This window comes from Falco peregrinus, chromosome 6 (assembly GCF_023634155.1).
Source record: "Falco peregrinus isolate bFalPer1 chromosome 6, bFalPer1.pri, whole genome shotgun sequence".
Taxonomy (NCBI): domain Eukaryota; kingdom Metazoa; phylum Chordata; class Aves; order Falconiformes; family Falconidae; genus Falco; species Falco peregrinus.
Genome location: NC_073726.1, coordinates 38,960,975 through 38,985,050, shown reverse-complemented (window position 1 = coordinate 38,985,050; position 24,076 = coordinate 38,960,975). Strand labels below are relative to the sequence as shown.

General features: G+C 44.8%; 1 protein-coding gene across 2 annotated transcripts; it reads right to left on the bottom strand.

Moving 5' to 3' along the window:
* Positions 1–18,682: 18,682 nt before the first annotated feature.
* Positions 18,683–21,921, bottom strand: AVPR1A (arginine vasopressin receptor 1A). 2 transcript variants are annotated; one of them, XM_055808559.1, is made up of 3 exons: positions 20,899–21,921; positions 20,422–20,431; positions 18,683–19,064 (listed from the first exon to the last, which is right to left on the bottom strand). In XM_055808559.1, exons 1-3 carry the CDS (start codon positions 21,895–21,897, stop codon positions 18,796–18,798), a joined length of 1,278 nt encoding a protein of 425 aa, XP_055664534.1. In that variant the 5' UTR covers positions 21,898–21,921; the 3' UTR covers positions 18,683–18,795. The 2 variants fall into 2 exon arrangements, with proteins under 2 accessions (XP_055664534.1, XP_055664532.1); XM_055808557.1 differs by lacking the exon at positions 20,422–20,431 and having other exon boundaries at positions 18,683–19,079; positions 20,895–21,921.
* Positions 21,922–24,076: the final 2,155 nt, after the last annotated feature.

Sequence of the window (24,076 nt, the reverse complement as noted above, 5' to 3'; positions counted from 1 at the left end):
TTAAACGTTTAAATCTTTGTAAGTCTAAGGGGTTTACACCAAGTGTTGCAGTTTTCCCATGTACAGATCTACCTCTGAGCCTTCCCAGGGCGTCTAAAGCTTGTCAGATATTGCACAACACGTGGGTCCCTGGTTCCTATTGATAACAAAGAAAGTAAAAACTTTTTGCAGTAAATTGATAACAGGGAAAGTAGAAGCTCATTTCAGTAAAAAAAAAAAAAAAACATTTTAAGTTCTGTAACTGTGAGCAAATAGGTAACTGAACAGCCAATCAGAGAGCTTAAGGAAAGCAGCTATAGGGATGTGAAACAGCTATCGGGATGTGAAGCAGCTGTCGGGATGTGCACCAGCCTTAACCAGTTTTGGGGTTTAGCGACAGTGAAAATGAGTAGAGAGCATGCTCAAGGAAGTAGAGGTGAAAAGATCAAGATGAGGAAGACATACGACCTTCATCCCTATTGACAACCAGGAGTTTGAGAACAACCACCCAAAAAAGATTGTGCATGAGCAATAGAGACTGTTGTGCACAATGTAAATAATTTACATAAGCACCGCCTGTTCTAGGAAATGTATTGGATATTGATGCAACAGTGTGTATACAAAGAAGTAACTTGAGAACCAGAGCGTGCACATGCTAGGAGGAACTATCCTCCTAGTGCCTAGCGCTGAATGAAGAAATACCTGCTCCACAGTTTCCTGACTGTTGAGTTTGTTTAGGAAGCAGCCTTTTCCGGCTTCGCTACAAACAACACAGGGAGTATCTATTTATCCTTGTTAACAAAAACAGCATGAGAGCATAGATGTCACTAAATTCAATTTTTTACAGTGTTTTCTGTACCAGCAGTTAAGTGACTTGCAGGCCATTTCTCATTTGCATCCCTCCCCAGCAGATATCTGTAGGCCATAAATTTCAAACCCCCACCCCCCATGACTGACATATTTTAACTAAGAGATATTAATTCTTAATAGCAAAACCCCCTAAAAGTTCACACACATTCCTTTCCCGGTTTTTGACACGTGCCATAAAAGCACTTGCCTCGTTCTTTATTTTGTCTTACCTTGGTCAAGTCATGAAGTGGACAGAGCATTCTTTTAAAAAAGGGGAAATCATTTTGGGTCATCTAAAATTTTCTACTGATATTCAATTCTTGAGCATTTGTTTATCATTTGCCATTTATATCGTCCTTTTGTGTATACATTTTTCGTTTCTAGCTATAAATATCCTTACAGCAGGGAGGAGAGGGGAGTTCCCTAGTGGATTATGACTTGCTTTTATGGCATTTGTAATTTGTCAAACAGTGCTGGTTCAACTGGGACTACTGGATTGCTATTTCTAAAGGAAACTCACTTCTAAAAAATGTAAGGAAGGAAAACCTACCTCTAGATTTATGCATACAAACACCTGATTAAATTCAGCAACTCTACCCCGGTTTTTGCATCCTAAAGAGAAAAATGGACGGGAAGAGAGCACTGACTTTATTGATATTGCAAAGATATAGTGCAACTGGGAGTCATAATTTGGCCCAGAGGTAGAAGGACTGAGAGGCTTTATGAAAACAGTATTCAAAATAGTCTTTTCTCTCTAATTTATCCCCACTGAAGAGGGAATTGGTCATAAAGGAGCTACAGACAGAGGAAAACAGCCCCTATGCCTTCCACTGGCAAATCCTTTCAGCACTCTGTGAGGTTATGGGAGTCACACTACTCATCACAGGAACTGCAAAACTCACTCATAATGCTTTGCTGCATAATGTTTATTGCAGTGCATGCTAAGAATAAAAAATGAAATACTATATAGTCTGAAAGGTATATAGGCCCCTTTCTAAAGAAACACATTATTTGAAACTCTCTTGTTCTGAAATGTGAAGGATCAGACATGCAAAAGTCTGCCCCTTCTCCTAAGGAATACAGCAATGAACAGCGTGCAACGAGCTGTGCTGCGGCTGGTATCAGAAAAGTTATGCAGCACTCCATCTCTGTCATCAACTTATAAGGGCCACTAACCTCTGGATTTGGAGAAATACCTGGGAGTAAGGGTTTGATTACATTCCAGTAAACTTTTAACAAAAGAATTGCTTTTAGTGTACTCATGAGAAGGAATTTTCAAAGCAACCAAGAAAATTTAGGAAGTAGGCACCTCCAAATACACTGTCCCAGGATTTCCCAGGAGCCCAAACATTAAATGTCATCAATTTGAAAAGAGAAGCACTAAATACTTCATTGTATTATTACTATTGTTGTTATTACTGTACTGCAAGAATTATTACAATGGCAAAAAAAAAAATCCCTTTAAAAGTCATATATATGCATTAGCAAGCACATGATAATTTCTCTGACTTGCTACATGCACAAGGGTTATCGAGACAGAGGAGGGTGCAGGACTGCATTCACAGCAAAGTTGCTGCAGCTTTGGCAAGCTAATGTTGTTTCTAATCACTTCCTCAGAGAACAGCAGTGTCCCCAGGGCAACCCAGTACAGGGGGAAGACAAGAATGGCCTGTCAATAGTCCAATATTCCCTGACCATGCTATTTTAGATACTCCACATGTAAAGGGTGTAATGTTTAAATATCAAATTTACATATTTAAAGATAATTGATATTACATGGGATTTCTGATTTAGGGGAGTAATACACAATACCAGTGTAAGTTACACTTAGCAAAATATATATAGCAATTGCAATAAACAGTTTAATCACAATACCAATGTGATTCCCAATTATCAGTCTCTATAATATGTTCATTGTCATGACACTAGACATCCCCATTCACTGGGAAGGAACACAGGGGTTGACACCAGCTCAAGCCCATTGTTCCTTTCAAAATACTTTTGCTGGTTGTCTTGTTTTTATACTCTGTGTTTGGCTGAGCCACATATTCACCACCACTGCCTGCCCCCCGCCACACCCCAGCCGTGATTCTGGCTAAGTCAGGGAGACATTCACACTCTTTTAATGAACTCAGGGAGAAACGTATAGCTGTTCACGTAAAACAAAGGCCACCCTCCTTTTCAAAGAAGTCCTTTGCAAAAGTCAGCTTCTTTGCAACAGCTGTGGTCAGTCACATCCTACATTATTCCCTGAACTTCATGTGTACCTTGCCCTTGACCATCTCCTCTGGGCCTTCTTCCATTGTAGGGGTTTATTTGTAAGTCACATGGCCCAGAATCTTCCTGCCCTGCCTCTTCCTGTCCACAGAGTCTTCCCTTTTCGGCAATGGATATCACTTAAAGGACTGCTTCCTAACATTTCCAGTTTGCTTATAAATTAAGGCAAGCCTAAAATTTGGAGCTAAGGGAGCAAAATCATTGCAGGTTTCAGCAAAATTAGAACATATATAGCTAAAATCAGAATTTGGCCTGTGCTTAGCTGAATTGAATTAAATTTGACACAGAACAGTTGCAGTTTACTGGAAATTCTGTTGTCAATGTGTCTTTGTTATTTCTCAAGTCTAAAATGGTTTTGTTCCTGGTTTTATGTAAGACTGGGTATGGTGCATCTCTTCCTGTTTTGACATCAGTATGCTTTCATTACTGTTAATATTCAGTAAGCCAGCAGAAAATTCAGATACTGTCCAAAAGTCTTTTAAACCTTATTTCAAATATTTCAGGTCACAGGTATCAAACTCAGTGCGATATAGTGTCCAGACCTTTGAGGTGACACCTGTCAATTTGCTGCACCTTCATCTGTGATGTAGGTCCAGAGAGATCCTTCTGAAAGCAGAACTACTGTGTCATCAAATGCTTTGCTGGGCTTTTTCCTCCTGCATCTCAGCAAGGCCAATTTGTAGCAAATTACTGTAACACTAATTCACTGTGAGATCTTGTCAGTAAGAAAGGTGGTTTTAACTTAGAAAATCTCCAGGTTGGTTTTTACCCATTCGCATGTTCACATGCATGTGCTCAGAACTAAGACATGTATGTCCAGGGCTAGCAATGAGGAACTGGTCTTGGTTTGCCTTCAGGTCCTTTAGAAGTAGACACTGTTTGGGATCATTTACCTCAGTATGGTCTAAGCCCTCAGAAGTCTTGCTTTCCTCATCTGGTTATTTTATGGCTCCAGTCCTGTTCTTCATCTTCTTGTCACCTTATCTCAAGGTCAGTTTGTTCCTCCTCTTCCTTTGAATGAAATCACACACATAGAGCTATTAATCTTACCTCTCCTTCTAAACTTTTGTTCTACTGTTTCACCTGTGGCTTTCATACAAACATTTCAATCCATAATTAATTCATATCAATCTTAATATTTCTGTTACAAATCTCTACAAATGCACTTGATTGCAGTATTGCAATAATGCTGCTATGTCCTGTCCAGGACCGAAGCCAGATGCTGTTTGCAGCATGTCACCACATCGCCTTGTGCCCTGGTGAACCCTGGTTGATGAAGGAACTGTGTAGTACAGCTCTGCCTGGCCACAAATTTCACTTCAGAAGGGACATTCTGAGCAAACTCCCACACACTCATCAGCAGGAAGCAAGGAGCATTTCTGTGATCTTTGAATGTCTCTTTTATTTAATCTATTATCTCTTATCTTTAATCCCCAATTGCTTTAATATGGAAGCCTGTATGAGAATGATTTGCTGGTTTTGGAACACTCTTCAGGAAGAGGCCTGTGTACAGCATACAGGCCAGACATACAAGATATAGGTAGGGAAATTACCCCCCATTAAATGTGAGGTAAGCCAAAGGTCATATAAAACCACATCTGGATTCAGATGACTAAGAAAAACACCGAAATTCAGTGATTAATTCAAAGCTACAGCTGAGCAAAGGCTCATAAAAATGCATCATGCTGGAACCAGTAAGTGAAATGCTGCATTTGGCTGTATATTCTTACTCAGTTCTCCAGCCAAGCCTGGCTAGAAGAATAAGGACAATAAAAAGTAACATGAAGAGCATTCTGTAAAAGATTCTTTAAAATGTTTTTAAAAGACAGCACCCAGGCAGTCAAATTGAAACAGAGAAGTCCCTGTTGGGAAGGCTGTGCTTCGTACCACTGCCACAGCTTTATCACGAGTGTCAGGGGTCAGCGGGTAAGCATGAATTTTCATGCTGTCCTTGCTGTAGGTACACACTAGACTGGAAAGCCCTTTGGCCTGCTAGTTATATATTTACCTACTGCATCACTTCAAATTACACCCATTTGAGAACAGTTCTGAGAACAAATGAAAACCCCATAGATATCACATCCCTTTAATTGTCAGGCTGTCAAAACTGAAGTTTTACTTACCCCTGAGAGTGCACATCACAGGAGAAAGATAATTTTGTCTTCAGAGTGTCAGCATTTTATAAAAAATAAAATTATCAACCTCTGGAGAAAAACATCAAGAATATCCTTCAATGCTTATTTGTAGCTTCTCGGACATTTTCTCTTCCAGCAACAGATTAGTTCTCTGGAGGGGAGATCATCTGATGGTTAAAGCACTGTACTGGGAAGTGGATGCTTTGGTTTGGTTTCCAGCACAGGCACAGACTCTCTGCACATTTCTGGCAAGGACTTACTTTTCCTCCCAGTGCTGCAGCGCTCTTTTATGTGCCCCAGCTATTCGTATTTAGTATCCCTTAGCAGGGCGGGGGTGAGGGGGAAGCCTGCACTGAGAAACACCCCTGGGCTGAGCAGTGACTCGGTGTTACCCACTCACAAGTATGAACTTCACCGTGCCTCAGGGCTTAGGACTGGTGAGATATACCTGCTCTGTTTTGTTTGGGGGTTTTTGTTTGTTTTTGGTTTTTTTTTAACTGACACAGAGGAAGCCAGAAAAGCAGATCACCTGCTTGCCACATCTCTGGTCTTTTCTAGTAGTCCCAGTAACCTCATTACTTATACCATGACTTGCAAGTGCTGAAGGCACCAAGTAGAACCAGAGCTGAGCAGCAGCACTTTCACGGTGAAAATCTGCATGAGATGACCTACACCATGCTCCTTGTCCCATCACCCCAAGCTATAGCATAGCCATACATGCTGCTGTGAGGGTGAGCAGCCCTTTACCCTTCCCCCAGCCTTCAAGCAGGACAGGTAGTAAAGCTGTGGGAGAGCATGGATGTCCCAGCATGAAAGACAAGACAGAGGTGGGCTGAGGAAGCCCTGCTTGCGACAAGTTGGGTTGCGACTGTGGGTTGTGGCTGACAATGTGACTGTGGAGCGGGCAAAGCTGCTCAGTGGGAGAGCAGTGTTGATGGGGAAACCTTCAGCTGTGGTGGTGGGCCATGTCCAGTCTCTGGGAGGTGCCATCATGGCTACCTAAACCTGCTGGGGAACAGGGCTGCCATGAACCTGGCAAGCAGAAGGCAAGTTCAAGAGGGAGAGGTGCAGAATGCTACCTGGGGTGGTCAGCCCTGCCAAGAGGACCTGTGCAGACCAGGGGTGCCCAGGCCAGCACAAGCCAACAGCACGCTGACTGGGAACAAACAGAAACAGGGAACTGGGCTAAGTTAGGAAGACTGGTCTGCAGATCAAACTTTGCTTGCTCTGCTTCCACAGCTGGAATGGTGTCCTGTTTGGGCTCCCTGCTGAAGAGGGACGTGGAGGAACTGGAGAGGGTCCAGTGGCAGGCTGCCAAGATACTCAGTGGTGTCAGGAAAGGCTGAGGGATTTGCTTTGTTTCTTCTGGCAAAGAGGAGCCACAGGGTGCTGCAGTAGCAGCCTGCCATCCTTGAAAGGGCAGCTGCAGAGAGGATGAAACCCAGCTCATCTCAGGATTGCCACACTTGCAGCAAAGGAGCAACAGCCACAAACTGTGCTGGGACAGCCTGCCCAGAGATGTGGCAGATGCCTGTCCTGGAAGCCTAAGGCATCACTACATAAAGCCATGGCTTTAGTTGGTTAGTATTGCTCTCCAGAGCTACACGAGCTACCTGAAACCAGAACAGCATAGGTCCTGAAAAGCCAGGAACACTAGGGCTGGCTCCTCGGACACAGCCTGCTGTAGGGAAGAGCCACGTGCTGGCCTTCTCTAGTCCTTGCAGAAGGGTCAAAGCTGGTGTTATTTGTGTCTCACGTCTCTTCTCCCACTATTAAAGCAACAGAATTGCAGCCATTTCCTTTTGTGAGAAAGAGTGTGTGTTTGTGATTTCTCACCCCTTCGCTGCTGTTGCCTCATTGCACGTAACGTTGGGACATGCAGTGAAGGCAGACAAGGCTGCCTACGAGAGATAGCAGAGCTGCATCTGTCTCGTGCGTGAGTTGCCTTCTTTGTGAAAATGCTTTCACTGAAAAGCACTGAATTGAAGCGATGAATCCTTTCTGATGACAGAGTTACACAAAAGATCAAAGGTAAATTAATTGAAGGCATGCTTGCACAGCTTAATTCTTATAATCACTATCTCAAATACACACAGGATTATGTAATTTACAGGACAGATAAGCATAAAGATCATTGTATTATGCTTGGAAAATACTTCTGTAATATGATGGAAGTATTCTGTCATGCTTAGTACAGGACTGGAAGACAGAAAAGAACTTCAAGTTAAGAAGATTAATAAAAAGATAAAGAATAAACACTGTCAAATGCTTTTCATTTCAGATTAATTAAATTTTGAAAAATAAGTACCCTCTGTCTGTGGTGTAATACCTATAAATCAGAGTCTGAAGAAAGTGCATTTTAAAACATTTATGTTTTAGAACCAATTAATCCAAATGTTTGGCACCTGTTATCGTTTTTTCTGCTAATTAGAAATATGTTCCTTTGCTCTGGCTTTTTCACTGAAGGCAGGCATCTGAGATTCATACCAGATAAAACACCAGCTATTCTATCTTGCAGTTTTGTCAAAGAAACATTTCAAAACCTGCTGGAAACTATACTCCCAGATCAAGTTGGAGAGGTCTAAATAAAGGAAGAAATAACCACATCACTAAAATGTGGTTAGACATAAACCACTAACACTAAAGACAAATATTAATAAACGAATAGTTTATATTCCTGTCTTAACTAATTATTCTATTCTAAACCTCTGTCATGAAAAATGATGCTTTAAAACTTTACATTGAAAATGTCATGATTAGAGCTGGTAAAAAAAGGTTAAAGTCAAAATATATGTAGATATATTGACTCATTTTTAGCCAGCTTTTAATGTGAGAAACTGGTGGTAGTATCATAGTGTTGGGTCAAGCCCAGAGCTCAGCAATACTGATATGTTAGTGTTATGATTTGAACCAGAAAAATTGCTATTTACCCATAAAACACCAGACATAAAGAGATAGACCTACTACAGCTGTATTTCCCAGCTCCTGCTAACAAACTCACTGAAAGGAGTTTCAGCTACTACATGTGCTATGAAAAAAACCCCACCAAAACAAACAGGAAGAAACTCCTGTTAGTTGTCATCTCCAAGACATTTTTCTGCTTTATACACCTATCTCTCCATGATGATCTGGCTTCTCATTGTTGCGGAAGTTCAGCCCCCATTTTTGGAAATGCTCCCATCCCAGCTAGCAGCACATGAAAAAGGATTTTAACCACTTGTGTCCCAAAAGCCACCTAGATTCCCTTCAGGCCCATGCAGAAGCAGGGGAGGATGGGTACCTACATTTGTGGTCTGGAAGACCTTGCTTGAAGGTACTCCAGCATACTCCCAGCGTAGGGAGAGAGCCTGCTTGGTTTCCCAAATCCTGCCAACTTGGAGCTGGAGAAGTGCAAGAAAACATGGGTCGTCTACCCTGCTGCCAGCCCAGCAGTTGTGCAGGTAACCCCTGCTTGTACTCTCCTCCTGGGCCCATGAAGAAAGACATCAAGTGCAAGTGTACCAGTGAATCTCTGCGCTCCCTTGTATCCTTGCCTTCAGGAGGGTTTAAAAATTGTAACAGAAAGATACACTCAGGAACCTAATCATGTTGGTATATGCAGAGTTAATGCTGTCAAACCAGAGTGTCTTCCCAGCCAGAGCTGGAGTGTACTGAGGAGGCTTCTGTGGCAGCCGATTCATGCTCCCTGTTTTTCCTACACTCAGGAAATCATGAAACCATAGAATCACAGAATGGGTTGTGTTGGAAGGACCTTAAAGATCATCCAGTTCCAGCCCCCCTGCCATGGGCAGGGCCACCTTCCACTAGACCAGGTTGCTCAAAGCCCCATCCAACCTGGCCTTGAACACTTCCCAGGATGGGGCATCCACAGCTTCTCTGGGCAACCTGTTCCAGTGTCTCACCACCCTCACAGAAAATAATTTCTTCCTAATATCTAATCTAAATCTACCCTCTTTAAGTTTAAAACCATTACCCCTTGTCCTGTTGCTACAGGCCCTACTAAAAAGTCTGTCCCTATCTTTCCTATGAGCCCCCTGTAAGTGTGGAAAGGCTGCTGTAATGTCTCCCCAGAGCCTTCTCTTCTCCAGGCTGAACAACCTCAGCTCTCAGCCTGTCTTCAGAGGAGAGGTGCTCCGGCCCTCTGACCATCCTTGTGGCCCTCCTCTGGACTCGCTCCAACAGGTCTATGTCATTCTGACATTGGGGGCTCCAGAGCTGAACACAGTACTCCAAGTCTTATGAGAGCAGAGTAGAGAGTTCAAACCACCTCCCTTGAACTGTCGGTCACACTTCTTTTAATACAGCCCAGGGTACAGTTGGCCTTCTGGGCTGCAAACGTACAGTGTCATACAATGTTGAGCTTTCTGTTTAGCAGCACCCCCAAGTCCTTCTCCTCAGGGCTGCTCTCAATCCATTCTCCACGCAGCCTGTATTTGCACTTGGGGTTGCCCTGACCCACTTGCAAGACCTTGCACTTGGCCTCGTTCAACTTCATGAGATATGCACGGGCCCACCTCTCAAGCCTATCAAGGTCCCTCTGGATGGCATCCCTTTTCACCATTGCGTCAACCATATCACACAGCTTGGTGTCATTAACAAACTTGCTGAGGCTGCATTTGATCCCACTGTCCATGTCATGGACAAAGATGTTGACAAAGATACAAAAATGCACGCAGGAAGCCATCCCTGCCCGCCTCCCCCCCCCCCCGCCCCCCGAAGACCACAGGGTACACGGAGGCACACAGAATTTGTTTCTTATTTAACATGAACCTGACATCTTCAGCAGGAAAAGGACATTTTTCATCAAAGAGGTCAAATCTGGTTTTTCCCTTAAACCGTTAGGTCATTTTCACTTTTCATTTAAACACTTAGGGGGGAAAGTTGTTGACCAGAATCATTGCTTCCTTTTTTCTTACAGTGCTTCTGCTCATGCTGAAAACAGTCATTGATGGCATCAGGTGCAAATTATTTTACACTGATTATATTCTCAAAGTTTTTATAATTCTGCAGTTTCTTAGGAAAGCAGGACTTCACATGCTGTATATGGCAGAGATACCTAAGATGCCACTCTTACTTTCTTTATTATTGCTTTTTTTCTCCACACAATATTACGAAGAATTTTAGGTATTATCCTGACATTTTTCTCCAGTCCTAACTCTTTGTGTAATATGATACATCCTTCTGTGTTGTACATTGACCCTTAGGATTGTATTATCCAAGTATCTCGAGAGTTCTGCCTAATTAAGGATTTTCTCGCAAATCCACCTTTAAGCACAACGGAGGTGAAACCTGAAAAGGTTCAGCATGCACAGATGGGACACATGGAGAGATTAGATGTAGAGATCATTCCCTCTTTCTAAGGCCAGAGATGTCACCAGGGTGTGAGGAGGTAAATTGATCTCCAGGCTCATTTGGTTTCAGTCTTTGTGGTGACACGACTAACAAAGGCACCCAGCTGGCAGAACCTTTGCAATATAAGCCACCCTTTGTTAGCTACCGAGACAGCACCATCAGCTCCATACAAATTAATATGATGTTATTAGATGGTAACATTTTGTAGTTGTCCTGAAAGTAAGTAAAATCCTGAACTTGTTAACATGGCAGTCTCTGCTGAGATCTGACAATAAACCCGACAGCATCTGATCTGCAGTACAGGTGTGCCAATTTGAGCTAGTTGTCTGCCTGCCATTAGAACCAGTGGATAGTCTTCTGGTGCATATATCAATGGGGATAAGGGTAGTGTTCTTCTGATCAGATGTTGACATCCTCCATCTGATGACTTCCTGGACTCCAAAAACCAGCTCTGCCTTGGCTACAAAAGTAATCACTCTTGCTCAGATGGATACACCCGCACTGTTGGTACATTCATGTGGACGAATTCCACCTTTGTGTTCACCTGCTTTGAGAGCTTATATTGAGGCACTTGGGTCATAAGTCTGGGAAGAAATGATAATCTGTTTTCTAATTACACTATGCCTCATACTGTGATCTCTGTGAGACAGAGGAGCAAGTGCTAATGATAAATCTTAGGCTAGAAGAGCAAGCCAAGCTGGGATTCTTCATAGTGCTTTGGATCATCTCATCTCCAGTATGGCATATTTAAAATACAGATTTTTAAGGAAATTGCCATAATAGATGTAAAAAAAAAGAAAAAAAAAGAGAGAGAGAACAAAAGCAGAGCTCTTTCCTAATTTCCCAGCTTCTATTCAATTTAATAACATGTTGCTAATTGATAAGCCTCAAACCTATCAATTTAATAAGGAACATCTGTAACCATACAGCAGAACTTAGGATTCTTGAGCCTCTGAGTATCAGCTTCGTGGTGTACTAGGTGATCAGAGATAGGTAACTAAATCCCTGCTCATTTCTCTTGAAAAAGGCAACTACAGTTTGGTTTTGGAAATGAGATGAAATGTAGACACACAAATGTATCTTTTGTTTATTATTTACTGCATATAATTACTTATTGCCCTGACTGCCTTCACAATGCATGGAGTACTGGATGTAACAGGACTCCAGAAGGACTGAAATCCACACGAGTGCCCAAGTGTCTTCTGAACTCAGACCTTAGCTCTAGCGCCTCACTGGAAACCCTCCTTTGCTCCCATGGAAGCACTGGAATGTATCATGTTTAGAAAATATTATGGTGGACATTTAATAATGTTTGCTCCCTCTCTGGAAGATAATTATTCAGATTAAGTGCATAGCAAATTAGTCTGATGGTTTGAGTTCCTTGGTTTTCTGATCTCAGCCAACAATAGAGTGAATTCTTAGCAGTGGTTTCCTCTGAGGTGACCCACACCTGCAGTATTTCAGAGGATGCGTTTGTCTGTGCCTACTCCAGTTCACAGATGTCTACTGCATAACCCTGCCTGCTTTACAGTGAGCCAGGAGAGGACATTTGCTATCCAATGTTTTGTTACTTTTGCCACTATTTTGTGCAGTTACTGTTCTTAGAAAAACATTTGGGCAGTCCCTAAGCAAGTTTCTCCTTTTGATAAGAATGTTACAATGGTAAATGCCTCCTAATCCTTCCAGCTCCTCACCCACTGCTCCTCACTTCCACATCATCTCCAACCAAATACTAGGCAGACTGTTGCCTTTCAGCTTGAAGATTTAGGCATGTATTATGACATTTAGCCTGACTTTATCACCTCTTTCCAAAAAGGGGATTGGTATTTAGGCTTCTTCCTTTCTCCTCCCTGAAAGTTCCATGGCTGCCCACATTTCCCACAGGACATGTCTGTATTGTGGGGGCCAAGACCCTACAAGTCACATGTTGAATGCTTAACTTGAAGAGATCATTGTCCTTTTTTAGACATTGCCATGTAGCTAGCCATCTCAGCAGAAACACCTACTCGATTTGTAAGGAGCTTTGTCAAGTTACAGTTCCATGAGACAAGGCTCCTTTTCTAAATATATAAAGCATATCTTACAATTGCAAAATGGAAAGCATCTTGATACTTTCAGGTCATCTTTGGGCTAAGACAAGATTTATTTGCACTCTGAGTCACCAGTTCATCTCTCTCCCAACACTCACTGTGGGTTGTTTATTTGGTAGGTTCCACATTCCTCCCTCCAGAAGGAGTTTAAAATGAATATGTTTTAATGACAACCCTGTATGATGCTGCTCCTGTGGTTCCTGTCCCCATTCTTTCTGCAGCCATCGTTACCAGGGACAGGAGAGACTATGGCAGGAGCAATCACAGCAGTAGTGGTGCAAGAGGCTGGGGCAGCCACCATGCCAGTCTCTGGCTACCTATTCCTTATCTTCCAGAATGGGCTTCATGCCCTGGAGAGCCAAGTAGTTTGTAATGCCAGTCTTGTCATGTTTTGCTTCAAAGGTGTAAAAGCTGATGGCCAGCTACAGCCTGCATTGCCAGTGCTTTGCTTGAACTCATACATAGCACTTCTTACCCATGTGTCCTATAAGAAGAACTTATGGAGGAAGATAAACATCATTACCCTGAACTACGAATGGATAAATCAGGCACCAGTAAATTAACTTGACCAGTACTAAATATGTGGCCACTGTCACTTGGAGGTACAATCCAGGTCTCTCAGTGTCCTGCCAGCACCTGAGCCTTTGTAAGGGGGGTTAGACAACAGTGAACATGGGGCTGCAGCAGCTCCCTCCCTGCGTCTGCCAGCCGGGCTGAAGAGGAATGAGACATGGGAACACAAAGAGGAGCAGGAACGGCTGGATGGCTTCTGCAGTAAAGTTTTGTCCGTATGATGTCATTGCCCAGGATATTCATGCCCTACAGAAGCAATCTTCTCTAGCCCAGTTCTAAGGCTCAGCTATTGGTTTGTGGGGTTTTTTTCTGAGTTAGACTGAAAACCCCTTCGTTCAAGTGCCACAGCCTGGAATGATTCATGTTAAATGGGACAATGCAGAAGAAGCATATCCTAACAAGTCATTCATAAGTCAAAATGGGATCCATATCATGTGGGTTCATTTTCTTCAGTTCTGCTAAGACTGTACTTTTTGACCAGTGGCAGAAGTAAAGCTCGTAAATCTGGTGAAGCAGGTCTCACAGGCCTACCACATTTGAGCAGGAAAAATAAAATGTTATAGTCCTAAGTATATAAAATAATGCCATGGAAGGAGGACTGTGATTTCAATAGCACTTTGTCCTATTGCAAAGTAGAAGCACAATCAATTTAACAATAGACAGTCATGAAATGGAAGTCCTTACTTCTGCAATCAGAAAGCATTAAATCTTAATTCCTGCTTATGCAATTGTTAATAGTGTTAACACCTTACAGACACCTATAATGAACTACAGCATTTCAAAACCATTCTTGGGAATTCCTTAATTTGGCATGAAATGGAAGGGAAGGCACTTTTGCATTCATTTCATCAGTTAAAAGAACCTAAGCCAGTGAGGAGGCAGGAAATTCATAGATGTCCTTCCACTGAGCCTGACATTTTTTTCTGAAAACCATCCTTTGCTTGCAGAGCGTGGAGAAAGTGCAACATCCCTAATCCGCCTCCCCCACCCACTCCCCTGAAATAATATTGAAAATGGGCAATGGCTTGGAAACGTGCTAAATCCTGGAAATGTGCAAATGGTTCTTCTCTGATTAGAAGAAAGTCCACCTTTACCCAGCAACATTTTGGTCCACTTGGAAGTAGAGACACTTGCTGGTCTCCTCACCACACAGCTGGGAAGAGAGCTTTGTGCTCCCGATGCTGCCCCAGCCTGGCTTTTCTGAAATGGAGTAACCCAGTGGACTGTATCAGGAATTTAGCTAAAAATGTCATTATGAAGACCTGCAGCTAATTTGCATGTAAACTGTTACTCCAAGCAAGTTTACACTAAGACATGGCAAATTACTGAGCAGTTGTACCAAAACAGCGAAACAGTATTAATCTATTAACACAATACTGATCCAGGACTTTCTGCAGGACTAGTCCTGAGAGAGGCAGACCCATGCTGGCTGGCTCTAACGAAGCTCAGCAGGGACTAGTCATGACTGTTGTTTGCTTGCTTTTTACATACCTGCACAAACCATTCTGCGTGACTTAAATTACCTTCGAGAGTTCCATGCCTTTTTCAAGACTACCTGGACCTACCTTTGTGTGACGGACTGTTACCTGAATCAGCTGGGACTGCTCCCTGTGGAGCAGCTGTGACCTATTCATGGACCTTGAAACTTGTTCATTTATGTACACTGTAATTCCTTTACCCAAGTAGCAAGTGCTGCATTTTCCAGTAAAGCCCATTTCTAAAGAAAAACACAAAAAACTATCTGCAACAGTAACTAAAGCTCCAGGCTGGTGTTTAAGTGCACCAACTCCTTTCTGCTTCCCCAGTCTTCCATGTACAGAAGGGACTTCTTCCCATCAAACTCATGCAGGCGCTTTTTAGAAGAGGACTTTGTGCTTAATTAGTATTTTCTGTAGGTGGGGAACTCAGTCCATGACAACCCTGTAAGAGCTTCCTCTATGCAGCAAGTAACTCTACGCGTCAGCGATAGCTCTACTGTAATATCTGGGTTCACTTTCCAAAGCTGGGTCACTGGTACATGCCCTGGGACAACATCCAGCCCTGCAGCTCCTTTCCTTCTTCTGCCCTGGTTTCCACATACAAAAATCGAAAAGGAACATGTATGCGTTTCAATAAGGTCCTTCAGTGTGGACAATTTGGAACTGACTATGAGATTTATCGTAGACAAAACCTTTGTCTTTGCAGGATTGGGGACACATGAAGTTGTATCTTCTTGTGTACTTTGGTCTTGATGTTGTAATACAGAAAAAAACCAAACCTTTTTTCTGTGTTTACCTACACATTTAAAATTAAATTAATGAAAAAAAGCTCTTTGGCAGCTTATGTTTTGTATTTAAACGAACAAAATCCTTTCCTCTTCTGTATCATCTCATGTGCTCCACTTCTGCCGTCTAATCGTCTTTAAAATGCTGCAATTCTAGTAACACCAGCACAAACAACAGAATGCAGGCTCATCCATCCAAATATGTTTTAAATTAGAAGCTAAATATTTAGTTCCCCAAAATTAAAACAAAAATATCACAATAACCCCTCTACAACATGATTAAATGCTATGTTCTATGTTTTAACAATACTAGCAGCATAGGAAAATTGACTGCATGTTCCTTCTCCGCATGCGTCCTTCACACACTATGTATAGTAGAAAAACATTTTAGTTTGTTCACTCCTTAAAGCTTTTCATGGAAACAATTCATTAAAATTAATGAAACTTTACATTTTGTAAAATATGTCGAGTATCACCAAATGTTTCTGGCCCTGCAAAATCTAGTCAAGCGAAACAAACAAAATGCTTCTCATCAAACAAATAGGTTTATTAGAGCATGTTTCCACGTTTAAAATGTGCAATGGTTTTACAGTTTCTTGCTTCCTTCTTTTTTCATTAGTGTGTCGTCATGATAACCCAAAGCAGCTGTTAAAAAACCCCCCGCATCTTCACAGATGAACAATTTAAAAATATGGGCTGTATCTTCCAATGTTACAATTATGTGAAAAAACAAAACTCAGTATTTACCAAAAAATGCTGGAATCCACATACTTCTAAATAGTGTTGTCAATTTAATAATAGAAACTGTAGAACACTCACAGGGTATATTCATGCTGATAAGCCCCAAGTGTAAGCCTAGATTTTGTAGCATATTTGGAAGAAATTTAAAATTATAATTTTTAGTCTGTTTACTTTTTTTATATATATAGTTCATTACCCAGCTTAGTTTTATTACCAACATTATTCTACATTTGTTTTCTCATTGTCTTCTTTGTTTGAATATAAAGTATAATAGAAAAATAATTCAATTCTGCAAAAATGAAAATTCTGTTCATACAGCTAATTGCTTTTTAATATAGATTTTATGTACAAAGAAAGTAGTGACACAAATAGGCGAAGGCTAGTGTACTTAACTTAAAACATTTGCTATTTCAGTAACCGTGAATTACCTACTTGTGAAATATATGCAGTACATATCATGTGCACAAATACACACACACCCAACACCACTGCATGCATTTTTTTTGGACTAGAATATAACTGCAAGTTCACAAACCTTCACCCAGAACTGGTGAGGGTTGTAGTCACATCTTGTACTAAAGGTGGTCAAAAAGATAGTGCGTTAAATACAAGCCATTCTACGATACTGTCCTTTGGGTTCTAGTGTTTTGAACAACAACAAAACATCAGACTGGATTGCTCTCCTGAAGAGCAGAAAACAATAACAAGAAATGTAGAGAGAAGAGCTAAAATTTTCTGTAGTGACAATAAAACCTTTTTTTTTTTTTTAATTATTTTTTTAAGCTATAATCTTCCCTATTCTTTGTCCAGAATAGTCAGTGATGTGTCTGGGAGCTTCTGGAGTAGACAACAAGTTGAATATGATCTTATCCTGCATCTAGCTCTATTATTTTTTGCTACTGTTATGGTGACAGACATGGGGCTGGCACCATCCTCAGTGAAAGCTACAGTTGCAGCCCCAGTTTCTTCTCTCCTCAAGCAATTAGAAAAACAATCTTGTTTGTCTGGTTTTGGCAGGAAAGACAGAAACCTGCTGTTGAGGTTCCTCCTTGCAAACATAAGCATGCACATTATGCAGCCGTGCACATGTCCCACTGCTCTAGCAAGCCAGCAGGACTACCAGAAGTCCTGCATGGTGCCAGCAGAACGGCTGGATTTCAGGACCCAGAGAGCTCAGGAAAATGGTGTAGGCAGGCAGCTGTGCTTCTCAAAGAGATCCTCTGGACTTTAAAACCAAGCAAAACTTACTCAAGGAGCTTCAAACATCCATCTCCAGGTAGAAGACAGACTCCATGGAAAGATATAACAGGACTATTTACCAGCTATAGAAATTACATTTGACTTAGCATGCATTGTAGTGAAAACAAGCGTACCTTGATTTATAATTAGTAAATGTGTTGCGATGACTTTTTATTGCAGTTTACTGCCAATTTCAACAACTATATTGTCATGATCTGATAAAAAGCCCCAACCCAAACCAACAACATTGATAAATTGTATATGTTCCCAGAAAACCTGTAAGTCGATTCTTAGATCTCTGTCTTGGAATATACTGATTCTTCAGCTCTTACCAAACAGCCACATTCATCCAAATTTATGGGGCTATTTGCTTGATACCCAAATGTGGCTTGATCCTAGCTGTCTTAGTGAAGGGAAAAAAAAAAAAAAATACATTTCTTACCCATAAAGCAAGCGGTTCTGGTACTTACAGGTTTTCTTGGTGTATCTGTTTGTAACAGTGCTGAGCTAGTCATAGCTTATCATACTTATCATTTTTTAAAAATTAATTTTAAAAAATCAAGCTGGGTGCAACAATACAAAATAAATATGCTATATACGTTCCATCAACATGAAGAGAAGAGAAAAAGTCTCATCCTAAATATGAAACCCCACGATACACATACAGACATTGACAGCACTGAAGGATTTGCCTTCACAAGGGCTGTTAAATTTTATTAACCAAAAATTGCTAGAGCTTTACAAGAAAAAGCAGTAGATCAATTAAATTCCCAATACCTCAGAGCCTGTCTAACCATGCTCCTTATCTGGACAGTCAGAACTTTCTCCCAAGTCTTTTCTTTTCGTGTTCAAGACTAAATTGTGATCTTGCTCATATCATCTTCTTTCCCTGTGACTTCATTGGACAAACATGAGAAGTTTCAGGCATTAACACTAGAGAGCGGAGTTACCCCAGCACTTGCCAACTCCACTATTTTTACTGCTTTCACAAGCAAACAATGCACGTAGTATTTTAAAAACAAAAAACCCCTATAATTATAATAAATTCTATTTAGAAAAATAATTGCTTTCGTGTTGTCACGCCTTCCTGATCAGTTGTCCAAGTCCTAAACACCTTTCAGAAAATAATTTACATGCTGCAGACTAGTTTATCGAGCAATGCAGTCTTTTGTCTTATGGCCATCTTAGTCGTTCCTTGTTACCATGACCGGTGCCTTTGAGCAGCGTAAAGTGCTATGCCGTACCCTTCCCAAGCACTGTTAGGGGGCTGCCAGCCCTGCCTGCCCCGGTGCCTGTCTCAGGTTGGAATGGGGATGAAGCTGGTTGATTTGGAGTGGGGCGACTCTCTCCAGGTGTTCAGGCTGTGGGTTGGGCTTCTGTTGTTGGTAAAAGAAGTCTGTCGCCTGCTGTTGCTGTTTGAATCATCTTTACTCAGTGTTTGCTTTATTTTTTGGCAGCAAGGGAAGCTCTGTATGCAGTCTTGCAGGAGATGCCCGCTGAAGAACATGTAGATCCATGGGTTACAACAACTGTTCAGACTGGCCAGCAGAGCTGTGACAGTAGTCGCTGTGTTTTCAGAATCTGGGGAGAGGAGAAGAAAGCAGTTTAATCATCAAAAGAACATTTGCACCATTCAGTCAATTGCTTCATTAACTGTTGGATTTATTTGCCTGAATAATTCTAGTTCTAAATGTTGAGCGGCAGCATGTGAAATTAGTAACACGGACATAATCAGGAAAGTTCTTATTTATGTAAGGCTGCCATTGAAGTCAACGGGAGTTTGTCTGAACAGACTTCAAAAAGCAGTGACAGAAGTTATGGGGCAATCCATCCAAAATAATGCTTTAGTCCTGGTTCCACTGATGTTTATCCGTATGTTGCTAAGTTCATGCTTTAAATACTGAACAGTTTTTATTCAGACTTTTGTTTTAAAACTGGTTACCCTGGGAGGCGATGGCAAAATTCCCACTGATTTCCCACCGCTCTCAATAGTACTGAATTTTGCTGTATACATCTGCATGCTGAGAAGTATTGAATGCTCAAGTAACTACTGGCTTGTGAATCACATCTGGATTTCAGACAAATTTTACTTACAGGAAAAATGGAAGTTAGCACTATGCCATAAAATAGTTATGGTCTTCTACCTCCAACAACTAGTTAAATTATCAAATACTCTAAATACGTATGTAGTCTAATCAATTATTAGTGGCCTTTCCTTGTAAATATTGAATCTCCAAGGAAGTATAACTGCTGTGTCATGAAGTTCCGCAGATTTAAAGAATCTCTTCAAACAAACCTAGCTAATAGCCATCTGTTCAATTTCTTTTGAAGTAAAAAACAAACAAACAAAAAACAACCAAAAAACTATTTATCTACTGCAAGCCTTTTTTTCTCTGTAGGGACCTGCATTTTAGGCTTGACTTTGGTCCCATATTAGGGCCAATCAATGCTCTCACTACAGTAAGTGATAATTTGGGGATATTTTAAAAAATTAAGAAATTATGAATTCCAGTATTTTGATTTGCTGCTTTCTTGTTATGAGGAAAAAGGGTACATGTTACTATGTTGCCTGCCGTTCCCTGTGTAATAACTTTTAAGCTCACCAACAATTTCCAGCCAGGTGGAACGGCAGGTCAGGTATCTCCAAAATACCAAACTGCCCCTGTTCCAGGGGAAATGGTGGCTGACTAAGGGAGCTCCTGAGAGGTGGCCACCTCGTTGAGAGGAAGGGTTCAGGGTGTGCTCAGCCCCATTATTAGACAGCAAGGACTGAACGTGCAAGGCAGTTGCAGGAAAGAAGGCTTAGTAAGATCCCTGCTCGTGTAATTACGCGTGACATAGAGGTGCGTCCGCTTAATAATAACACAAATCGTTTCCAAAGTTTTATTAATCGGCGGTGGATTTATTAATCGCATGGAAGAACGCGTTGCTGGCTCAAACGATCGCTGCGTCCGTGTCAGCTGCCACTGGCGGAGCTGGCTCCGGGAGAGGACGCGGCGGCGACTGCTCCATCCCAGGGCCCCGCCGGCACCTGCGGCCGCGCCGCTCCGCCGGCTGCCGCGACGGGGCGGGCCCAGCGCCGCCGCTCCCCGCCCGCCCCGCCCGGCAATGGCCCGGCAATGGCCCGGCAATGGCCCGGCAGCGGCCCGGCAGCGGCCCGGCAGCGGCCCGGCAGCGCGGGCGGTGCCGGCGGGGCGGCCCCGAGGGCCCGCTCGCTCCTTGCGCTGCGGCGGAGCCGCTGTTCCCCGCGGGGAGCGAGCGCCAGCACCTGCCCCAGGCTCGGCTCAGGACCGCGCGGCGCCCCGCGAACGGCGGCCGCGCCCCCGGGGGACCCCAACGCGTGCCGGTGCGAGCCGGTGCCTTCTCGGTGCCCGCCGGAGCCTCCCCGTCACCTACCGACCCAGGGGAAGCGCTGGTCCCAGACGGACCACATCTGGATGGTGAAGAAGGGCGCCCAGCAGACGACGTACGCCGAGACGATGACGAAGGTCATCTTGACGGTGCGGATCTTGGCACGGGAGATGGTCTTGACGCTGCTGACACAGGGGGCGAGCAGCAGCCCCCGCCTCGGGCCGCCGCCGCCCGCCCGCCGCCCGCCGCCCGCCGCCGCCTCCCCCGGGCGCGTCTTGCCCCTGACGTTGCGCCAGATGTGGTAGCAGATGAAGCCGTAGCAGGTGACGAGGATGAAGACGGGCGCGACGAAGATGCCGCCTGTGATCCAGGTGATGTAGGCGCGGGGCCCCCAGGGCATGATGAAGTGCGCCCAGCAGTCGTAGACCTGCGAGCCGCGCTCCACCTCGCTGAGGGAGAAGATGAAGTACTGCGGGGTGCTGAGCAGCAGGCTGAGCGCCCAGGCCGCCGCGATCATCCCGTAGGAGCGTTTGGTGGGCTGCTGCAGCGTCTTCAGCGGGTGGCAGACGGCGATGTAGCGGTCGGCGGTCATGGCCACCAGCATGTACGCCGAGGCGAACATGCCGAAGACCTGCAGGTGCTTGACGACGCGGCAGAGCCCGTCGGGGCCGTGGAAGCGGTGGGTCACCTCCCAGCAGAGCTGGGGCAACACCTGGAAGAAGGCCACCACCAGGTCGGCCAGGCTGAGGTGCCGGATGAAGAGGTGCATGCGGGACGCCTTGCGCGGCGTGCGCCGCAGGGCCAGCAGCACGCTGCCGTTGCCCACCACCGCCACGGCGAAGGTGACGGCCAGCACGGCGATTTCCAGCTTCGCCAGCTCCTCGTCCCGCCCGAAGGGGTCCCAGCCGCCCAGGCTGCCGTTGGGCGACCCCGACCATGCCTCGGGGCTGGGGCTGCTGCCGCCGTCGGGCTCCGCCGCCCGCCACCGGCTGCCGTTCCCGGGGGAGGGCGCCGCCCGGGGGGAGCCGGCGCTCCCGGCCAGCCGCATGGAGGGGGCTGCGCGGCGGGTCCCGGCCCGGCCCGGCCCGGCCCGGCCCTCGCACGCCCGCTCGGCCGCCGCAGCCGCCGCCGCCGCCTCCCCGCTCCGGCGGCGAGGAGCGCCGGGCCAGGTGCCTTTATCCCCGCCGCGGGAGGCGAGGCGGGGGGAGCTCCCGTGCCAGTGGCTGCCCGGCCCCTGACGCCAGCCGCCTCCTTCCCCCGCTGCCGCCGCCGCCCCGTCCGCGCCCCGCGCCGCCCGCCCCCGCCGCCCCGGGAGCGCTCGCTTCGGGGCCGGGGCCGCTCCGCCCCACAAGTGTCGCTCCGAGCGGGGCCGGGCCCCGCCACCCGCGCCCCGCCACCCGCGCCCCGCCACCCGCGCCCCGCCACCCGCGCCCCGCCACCCGCGCCCCGCCACCCGCGCCCCGCCACCCGCGCCCCGCCTGCGCGGAGCCCGGCCGGGCGGGGAGGCGAAAAGGGGCGGCGGGGAATGCTGCTGGGGTCGCCGCGGCGCGCCCGCCCGCGCTCCCTCAAGGCCGGCTAAAGCGGCGCTGAAAAGTTTCACGGAGAATAAAAGCGTTGCCGTGACCGTGCAGAGCAGAGGCAGGGCTGCCGGTGTCAGCCTGCGGGCCCCCGAGCCCGCTGCCACCGAGGCGGGGGGGGGAGCTGGTCGGTGAGCAGTGCCGTCTCGGCTCTGGGAGACATCCAGCCCAGCCGGCCCTTTGGCATTTCACGGTCGTGCAATAAACCCTAGCAAAGGGAATGATGAGAAAAAACTGCAGAGTTTGAAAGCACCCCGCTAAACCCAATCACTTTAAAGGTTTCAGGATTTCATCTAGGATGATAAATGTCATCCGGACGTTTAGCATATAGGTCTAAAAACGTTTCTGCAAGCAGATCAAAAATTCCTCATTTCCTCGGGGGTTCCTGGCAGCAGGTCCATTAAATCTCAGTTTTAAACACGTTTGAGCCGAAGAGTTTTCTTCCTGTTGATAGAGGGACTTGTGCAAATTCTGTCCCCGTTGTCATGTCTGTGGATTTACACCCTGCTTTCACCAGAACCTGAACTTGACCCTTTGTTTAGAAACTCCTTCCTGAAGCCACACGAAAATGCGTAAGATTATGACAAAGAAATAAGGCATTACATGCCAATCCTACTTTGCTTTTAATAAAACTCTCTGGTTTCGCTCATATGTGACTGCAGCTAAATTTAGTTGCCAAAAATATGTGAACTTTGCCCTACTGGTTTTACAGGGAGAAGGAAAAAGGGTGAAGAATCAAAGAGTAAATCTGACTTCTTCAATTAAAAAGGTATTTCCAAAAGTTTTTACTCTAGAAGAGTCTTCCAGCTTAAAATACAAGAAGATGATGTGCTTCCCAGCATGCTAGAATTGTGCAAGGCTTTATCCCAGGCTTTTTGCCTTTTCCTGGTCCTGTTAGCCTGCAAGAGGGTATGGGCACCCACACCAGCCTGCCACTACCCTTCCTTGGATTGGGGGGTCAGTGGCAGTAGTCTAGGACACCTGCTCCAACAGTGCAAATTGGCATTAGCTTTTCTGTACAAAGCTGCAAAAAAAACCCCAAAACCTGGGATACAGACAAAAAATGTGGCTGTCCTAAATTTCCGGTAAACTTATTTCTTTGAAGGTGCCTTTGCTCCAAAGCCTAATTTTTATGAACAGTTCAAATGCATTGTTCACACACACACAGACACACAGACACACAGACACACAGACACAGACACAGACACACAGACACGCAGACACACACACAGACACAGACACAGACACACAGACAGACACACACAGACACACAGACACACAGACAGACACACACAGACACACACAGACACACACAGACACAGAGACACACAGAGACACACACACACACACACACGCACGCACGCACGCACGCACGCACACACACACACACACACTTTCCCAGCTTTTCAACAACAGGCCCATAATACTGTCTTAGCTGTTCATCGTTTGCACCATGCAACACATCAGTGTGTGTGACTAGGTTTCAGGTCAAATACACAGGTAAGTTAAAGCCGTATGTCACAAATCTCACAATACCACAGAGCTACCATGGTCTCTTTCACATCCACAGCATCATACCGTGCCGTGAGAATTCCTTGCCTGTCTCTCTGATATGCTTTACAGGACTATGTGAATCAACAGTATTACTCA

What these genes read in the sequence shown, in the direction of transcription:
- AVPR1A (XM_055808557.1), bottom strand. Translation starts at nt 21,897, where the DNA reads ATGCGGCTGGCCGGGAGCGCCGGCTCCCCCCGGGCGGCGCCCTCCCCC. An exon ending in CCAGCGCTTCCCCTGGGTCG is followed by an intron (nt 19,080 to 20,894) that starts GTAGGTGACGGG and finishes TCCTCTCCCCAG; the next exon opens with ATTCTGAAAACACAGCGACT.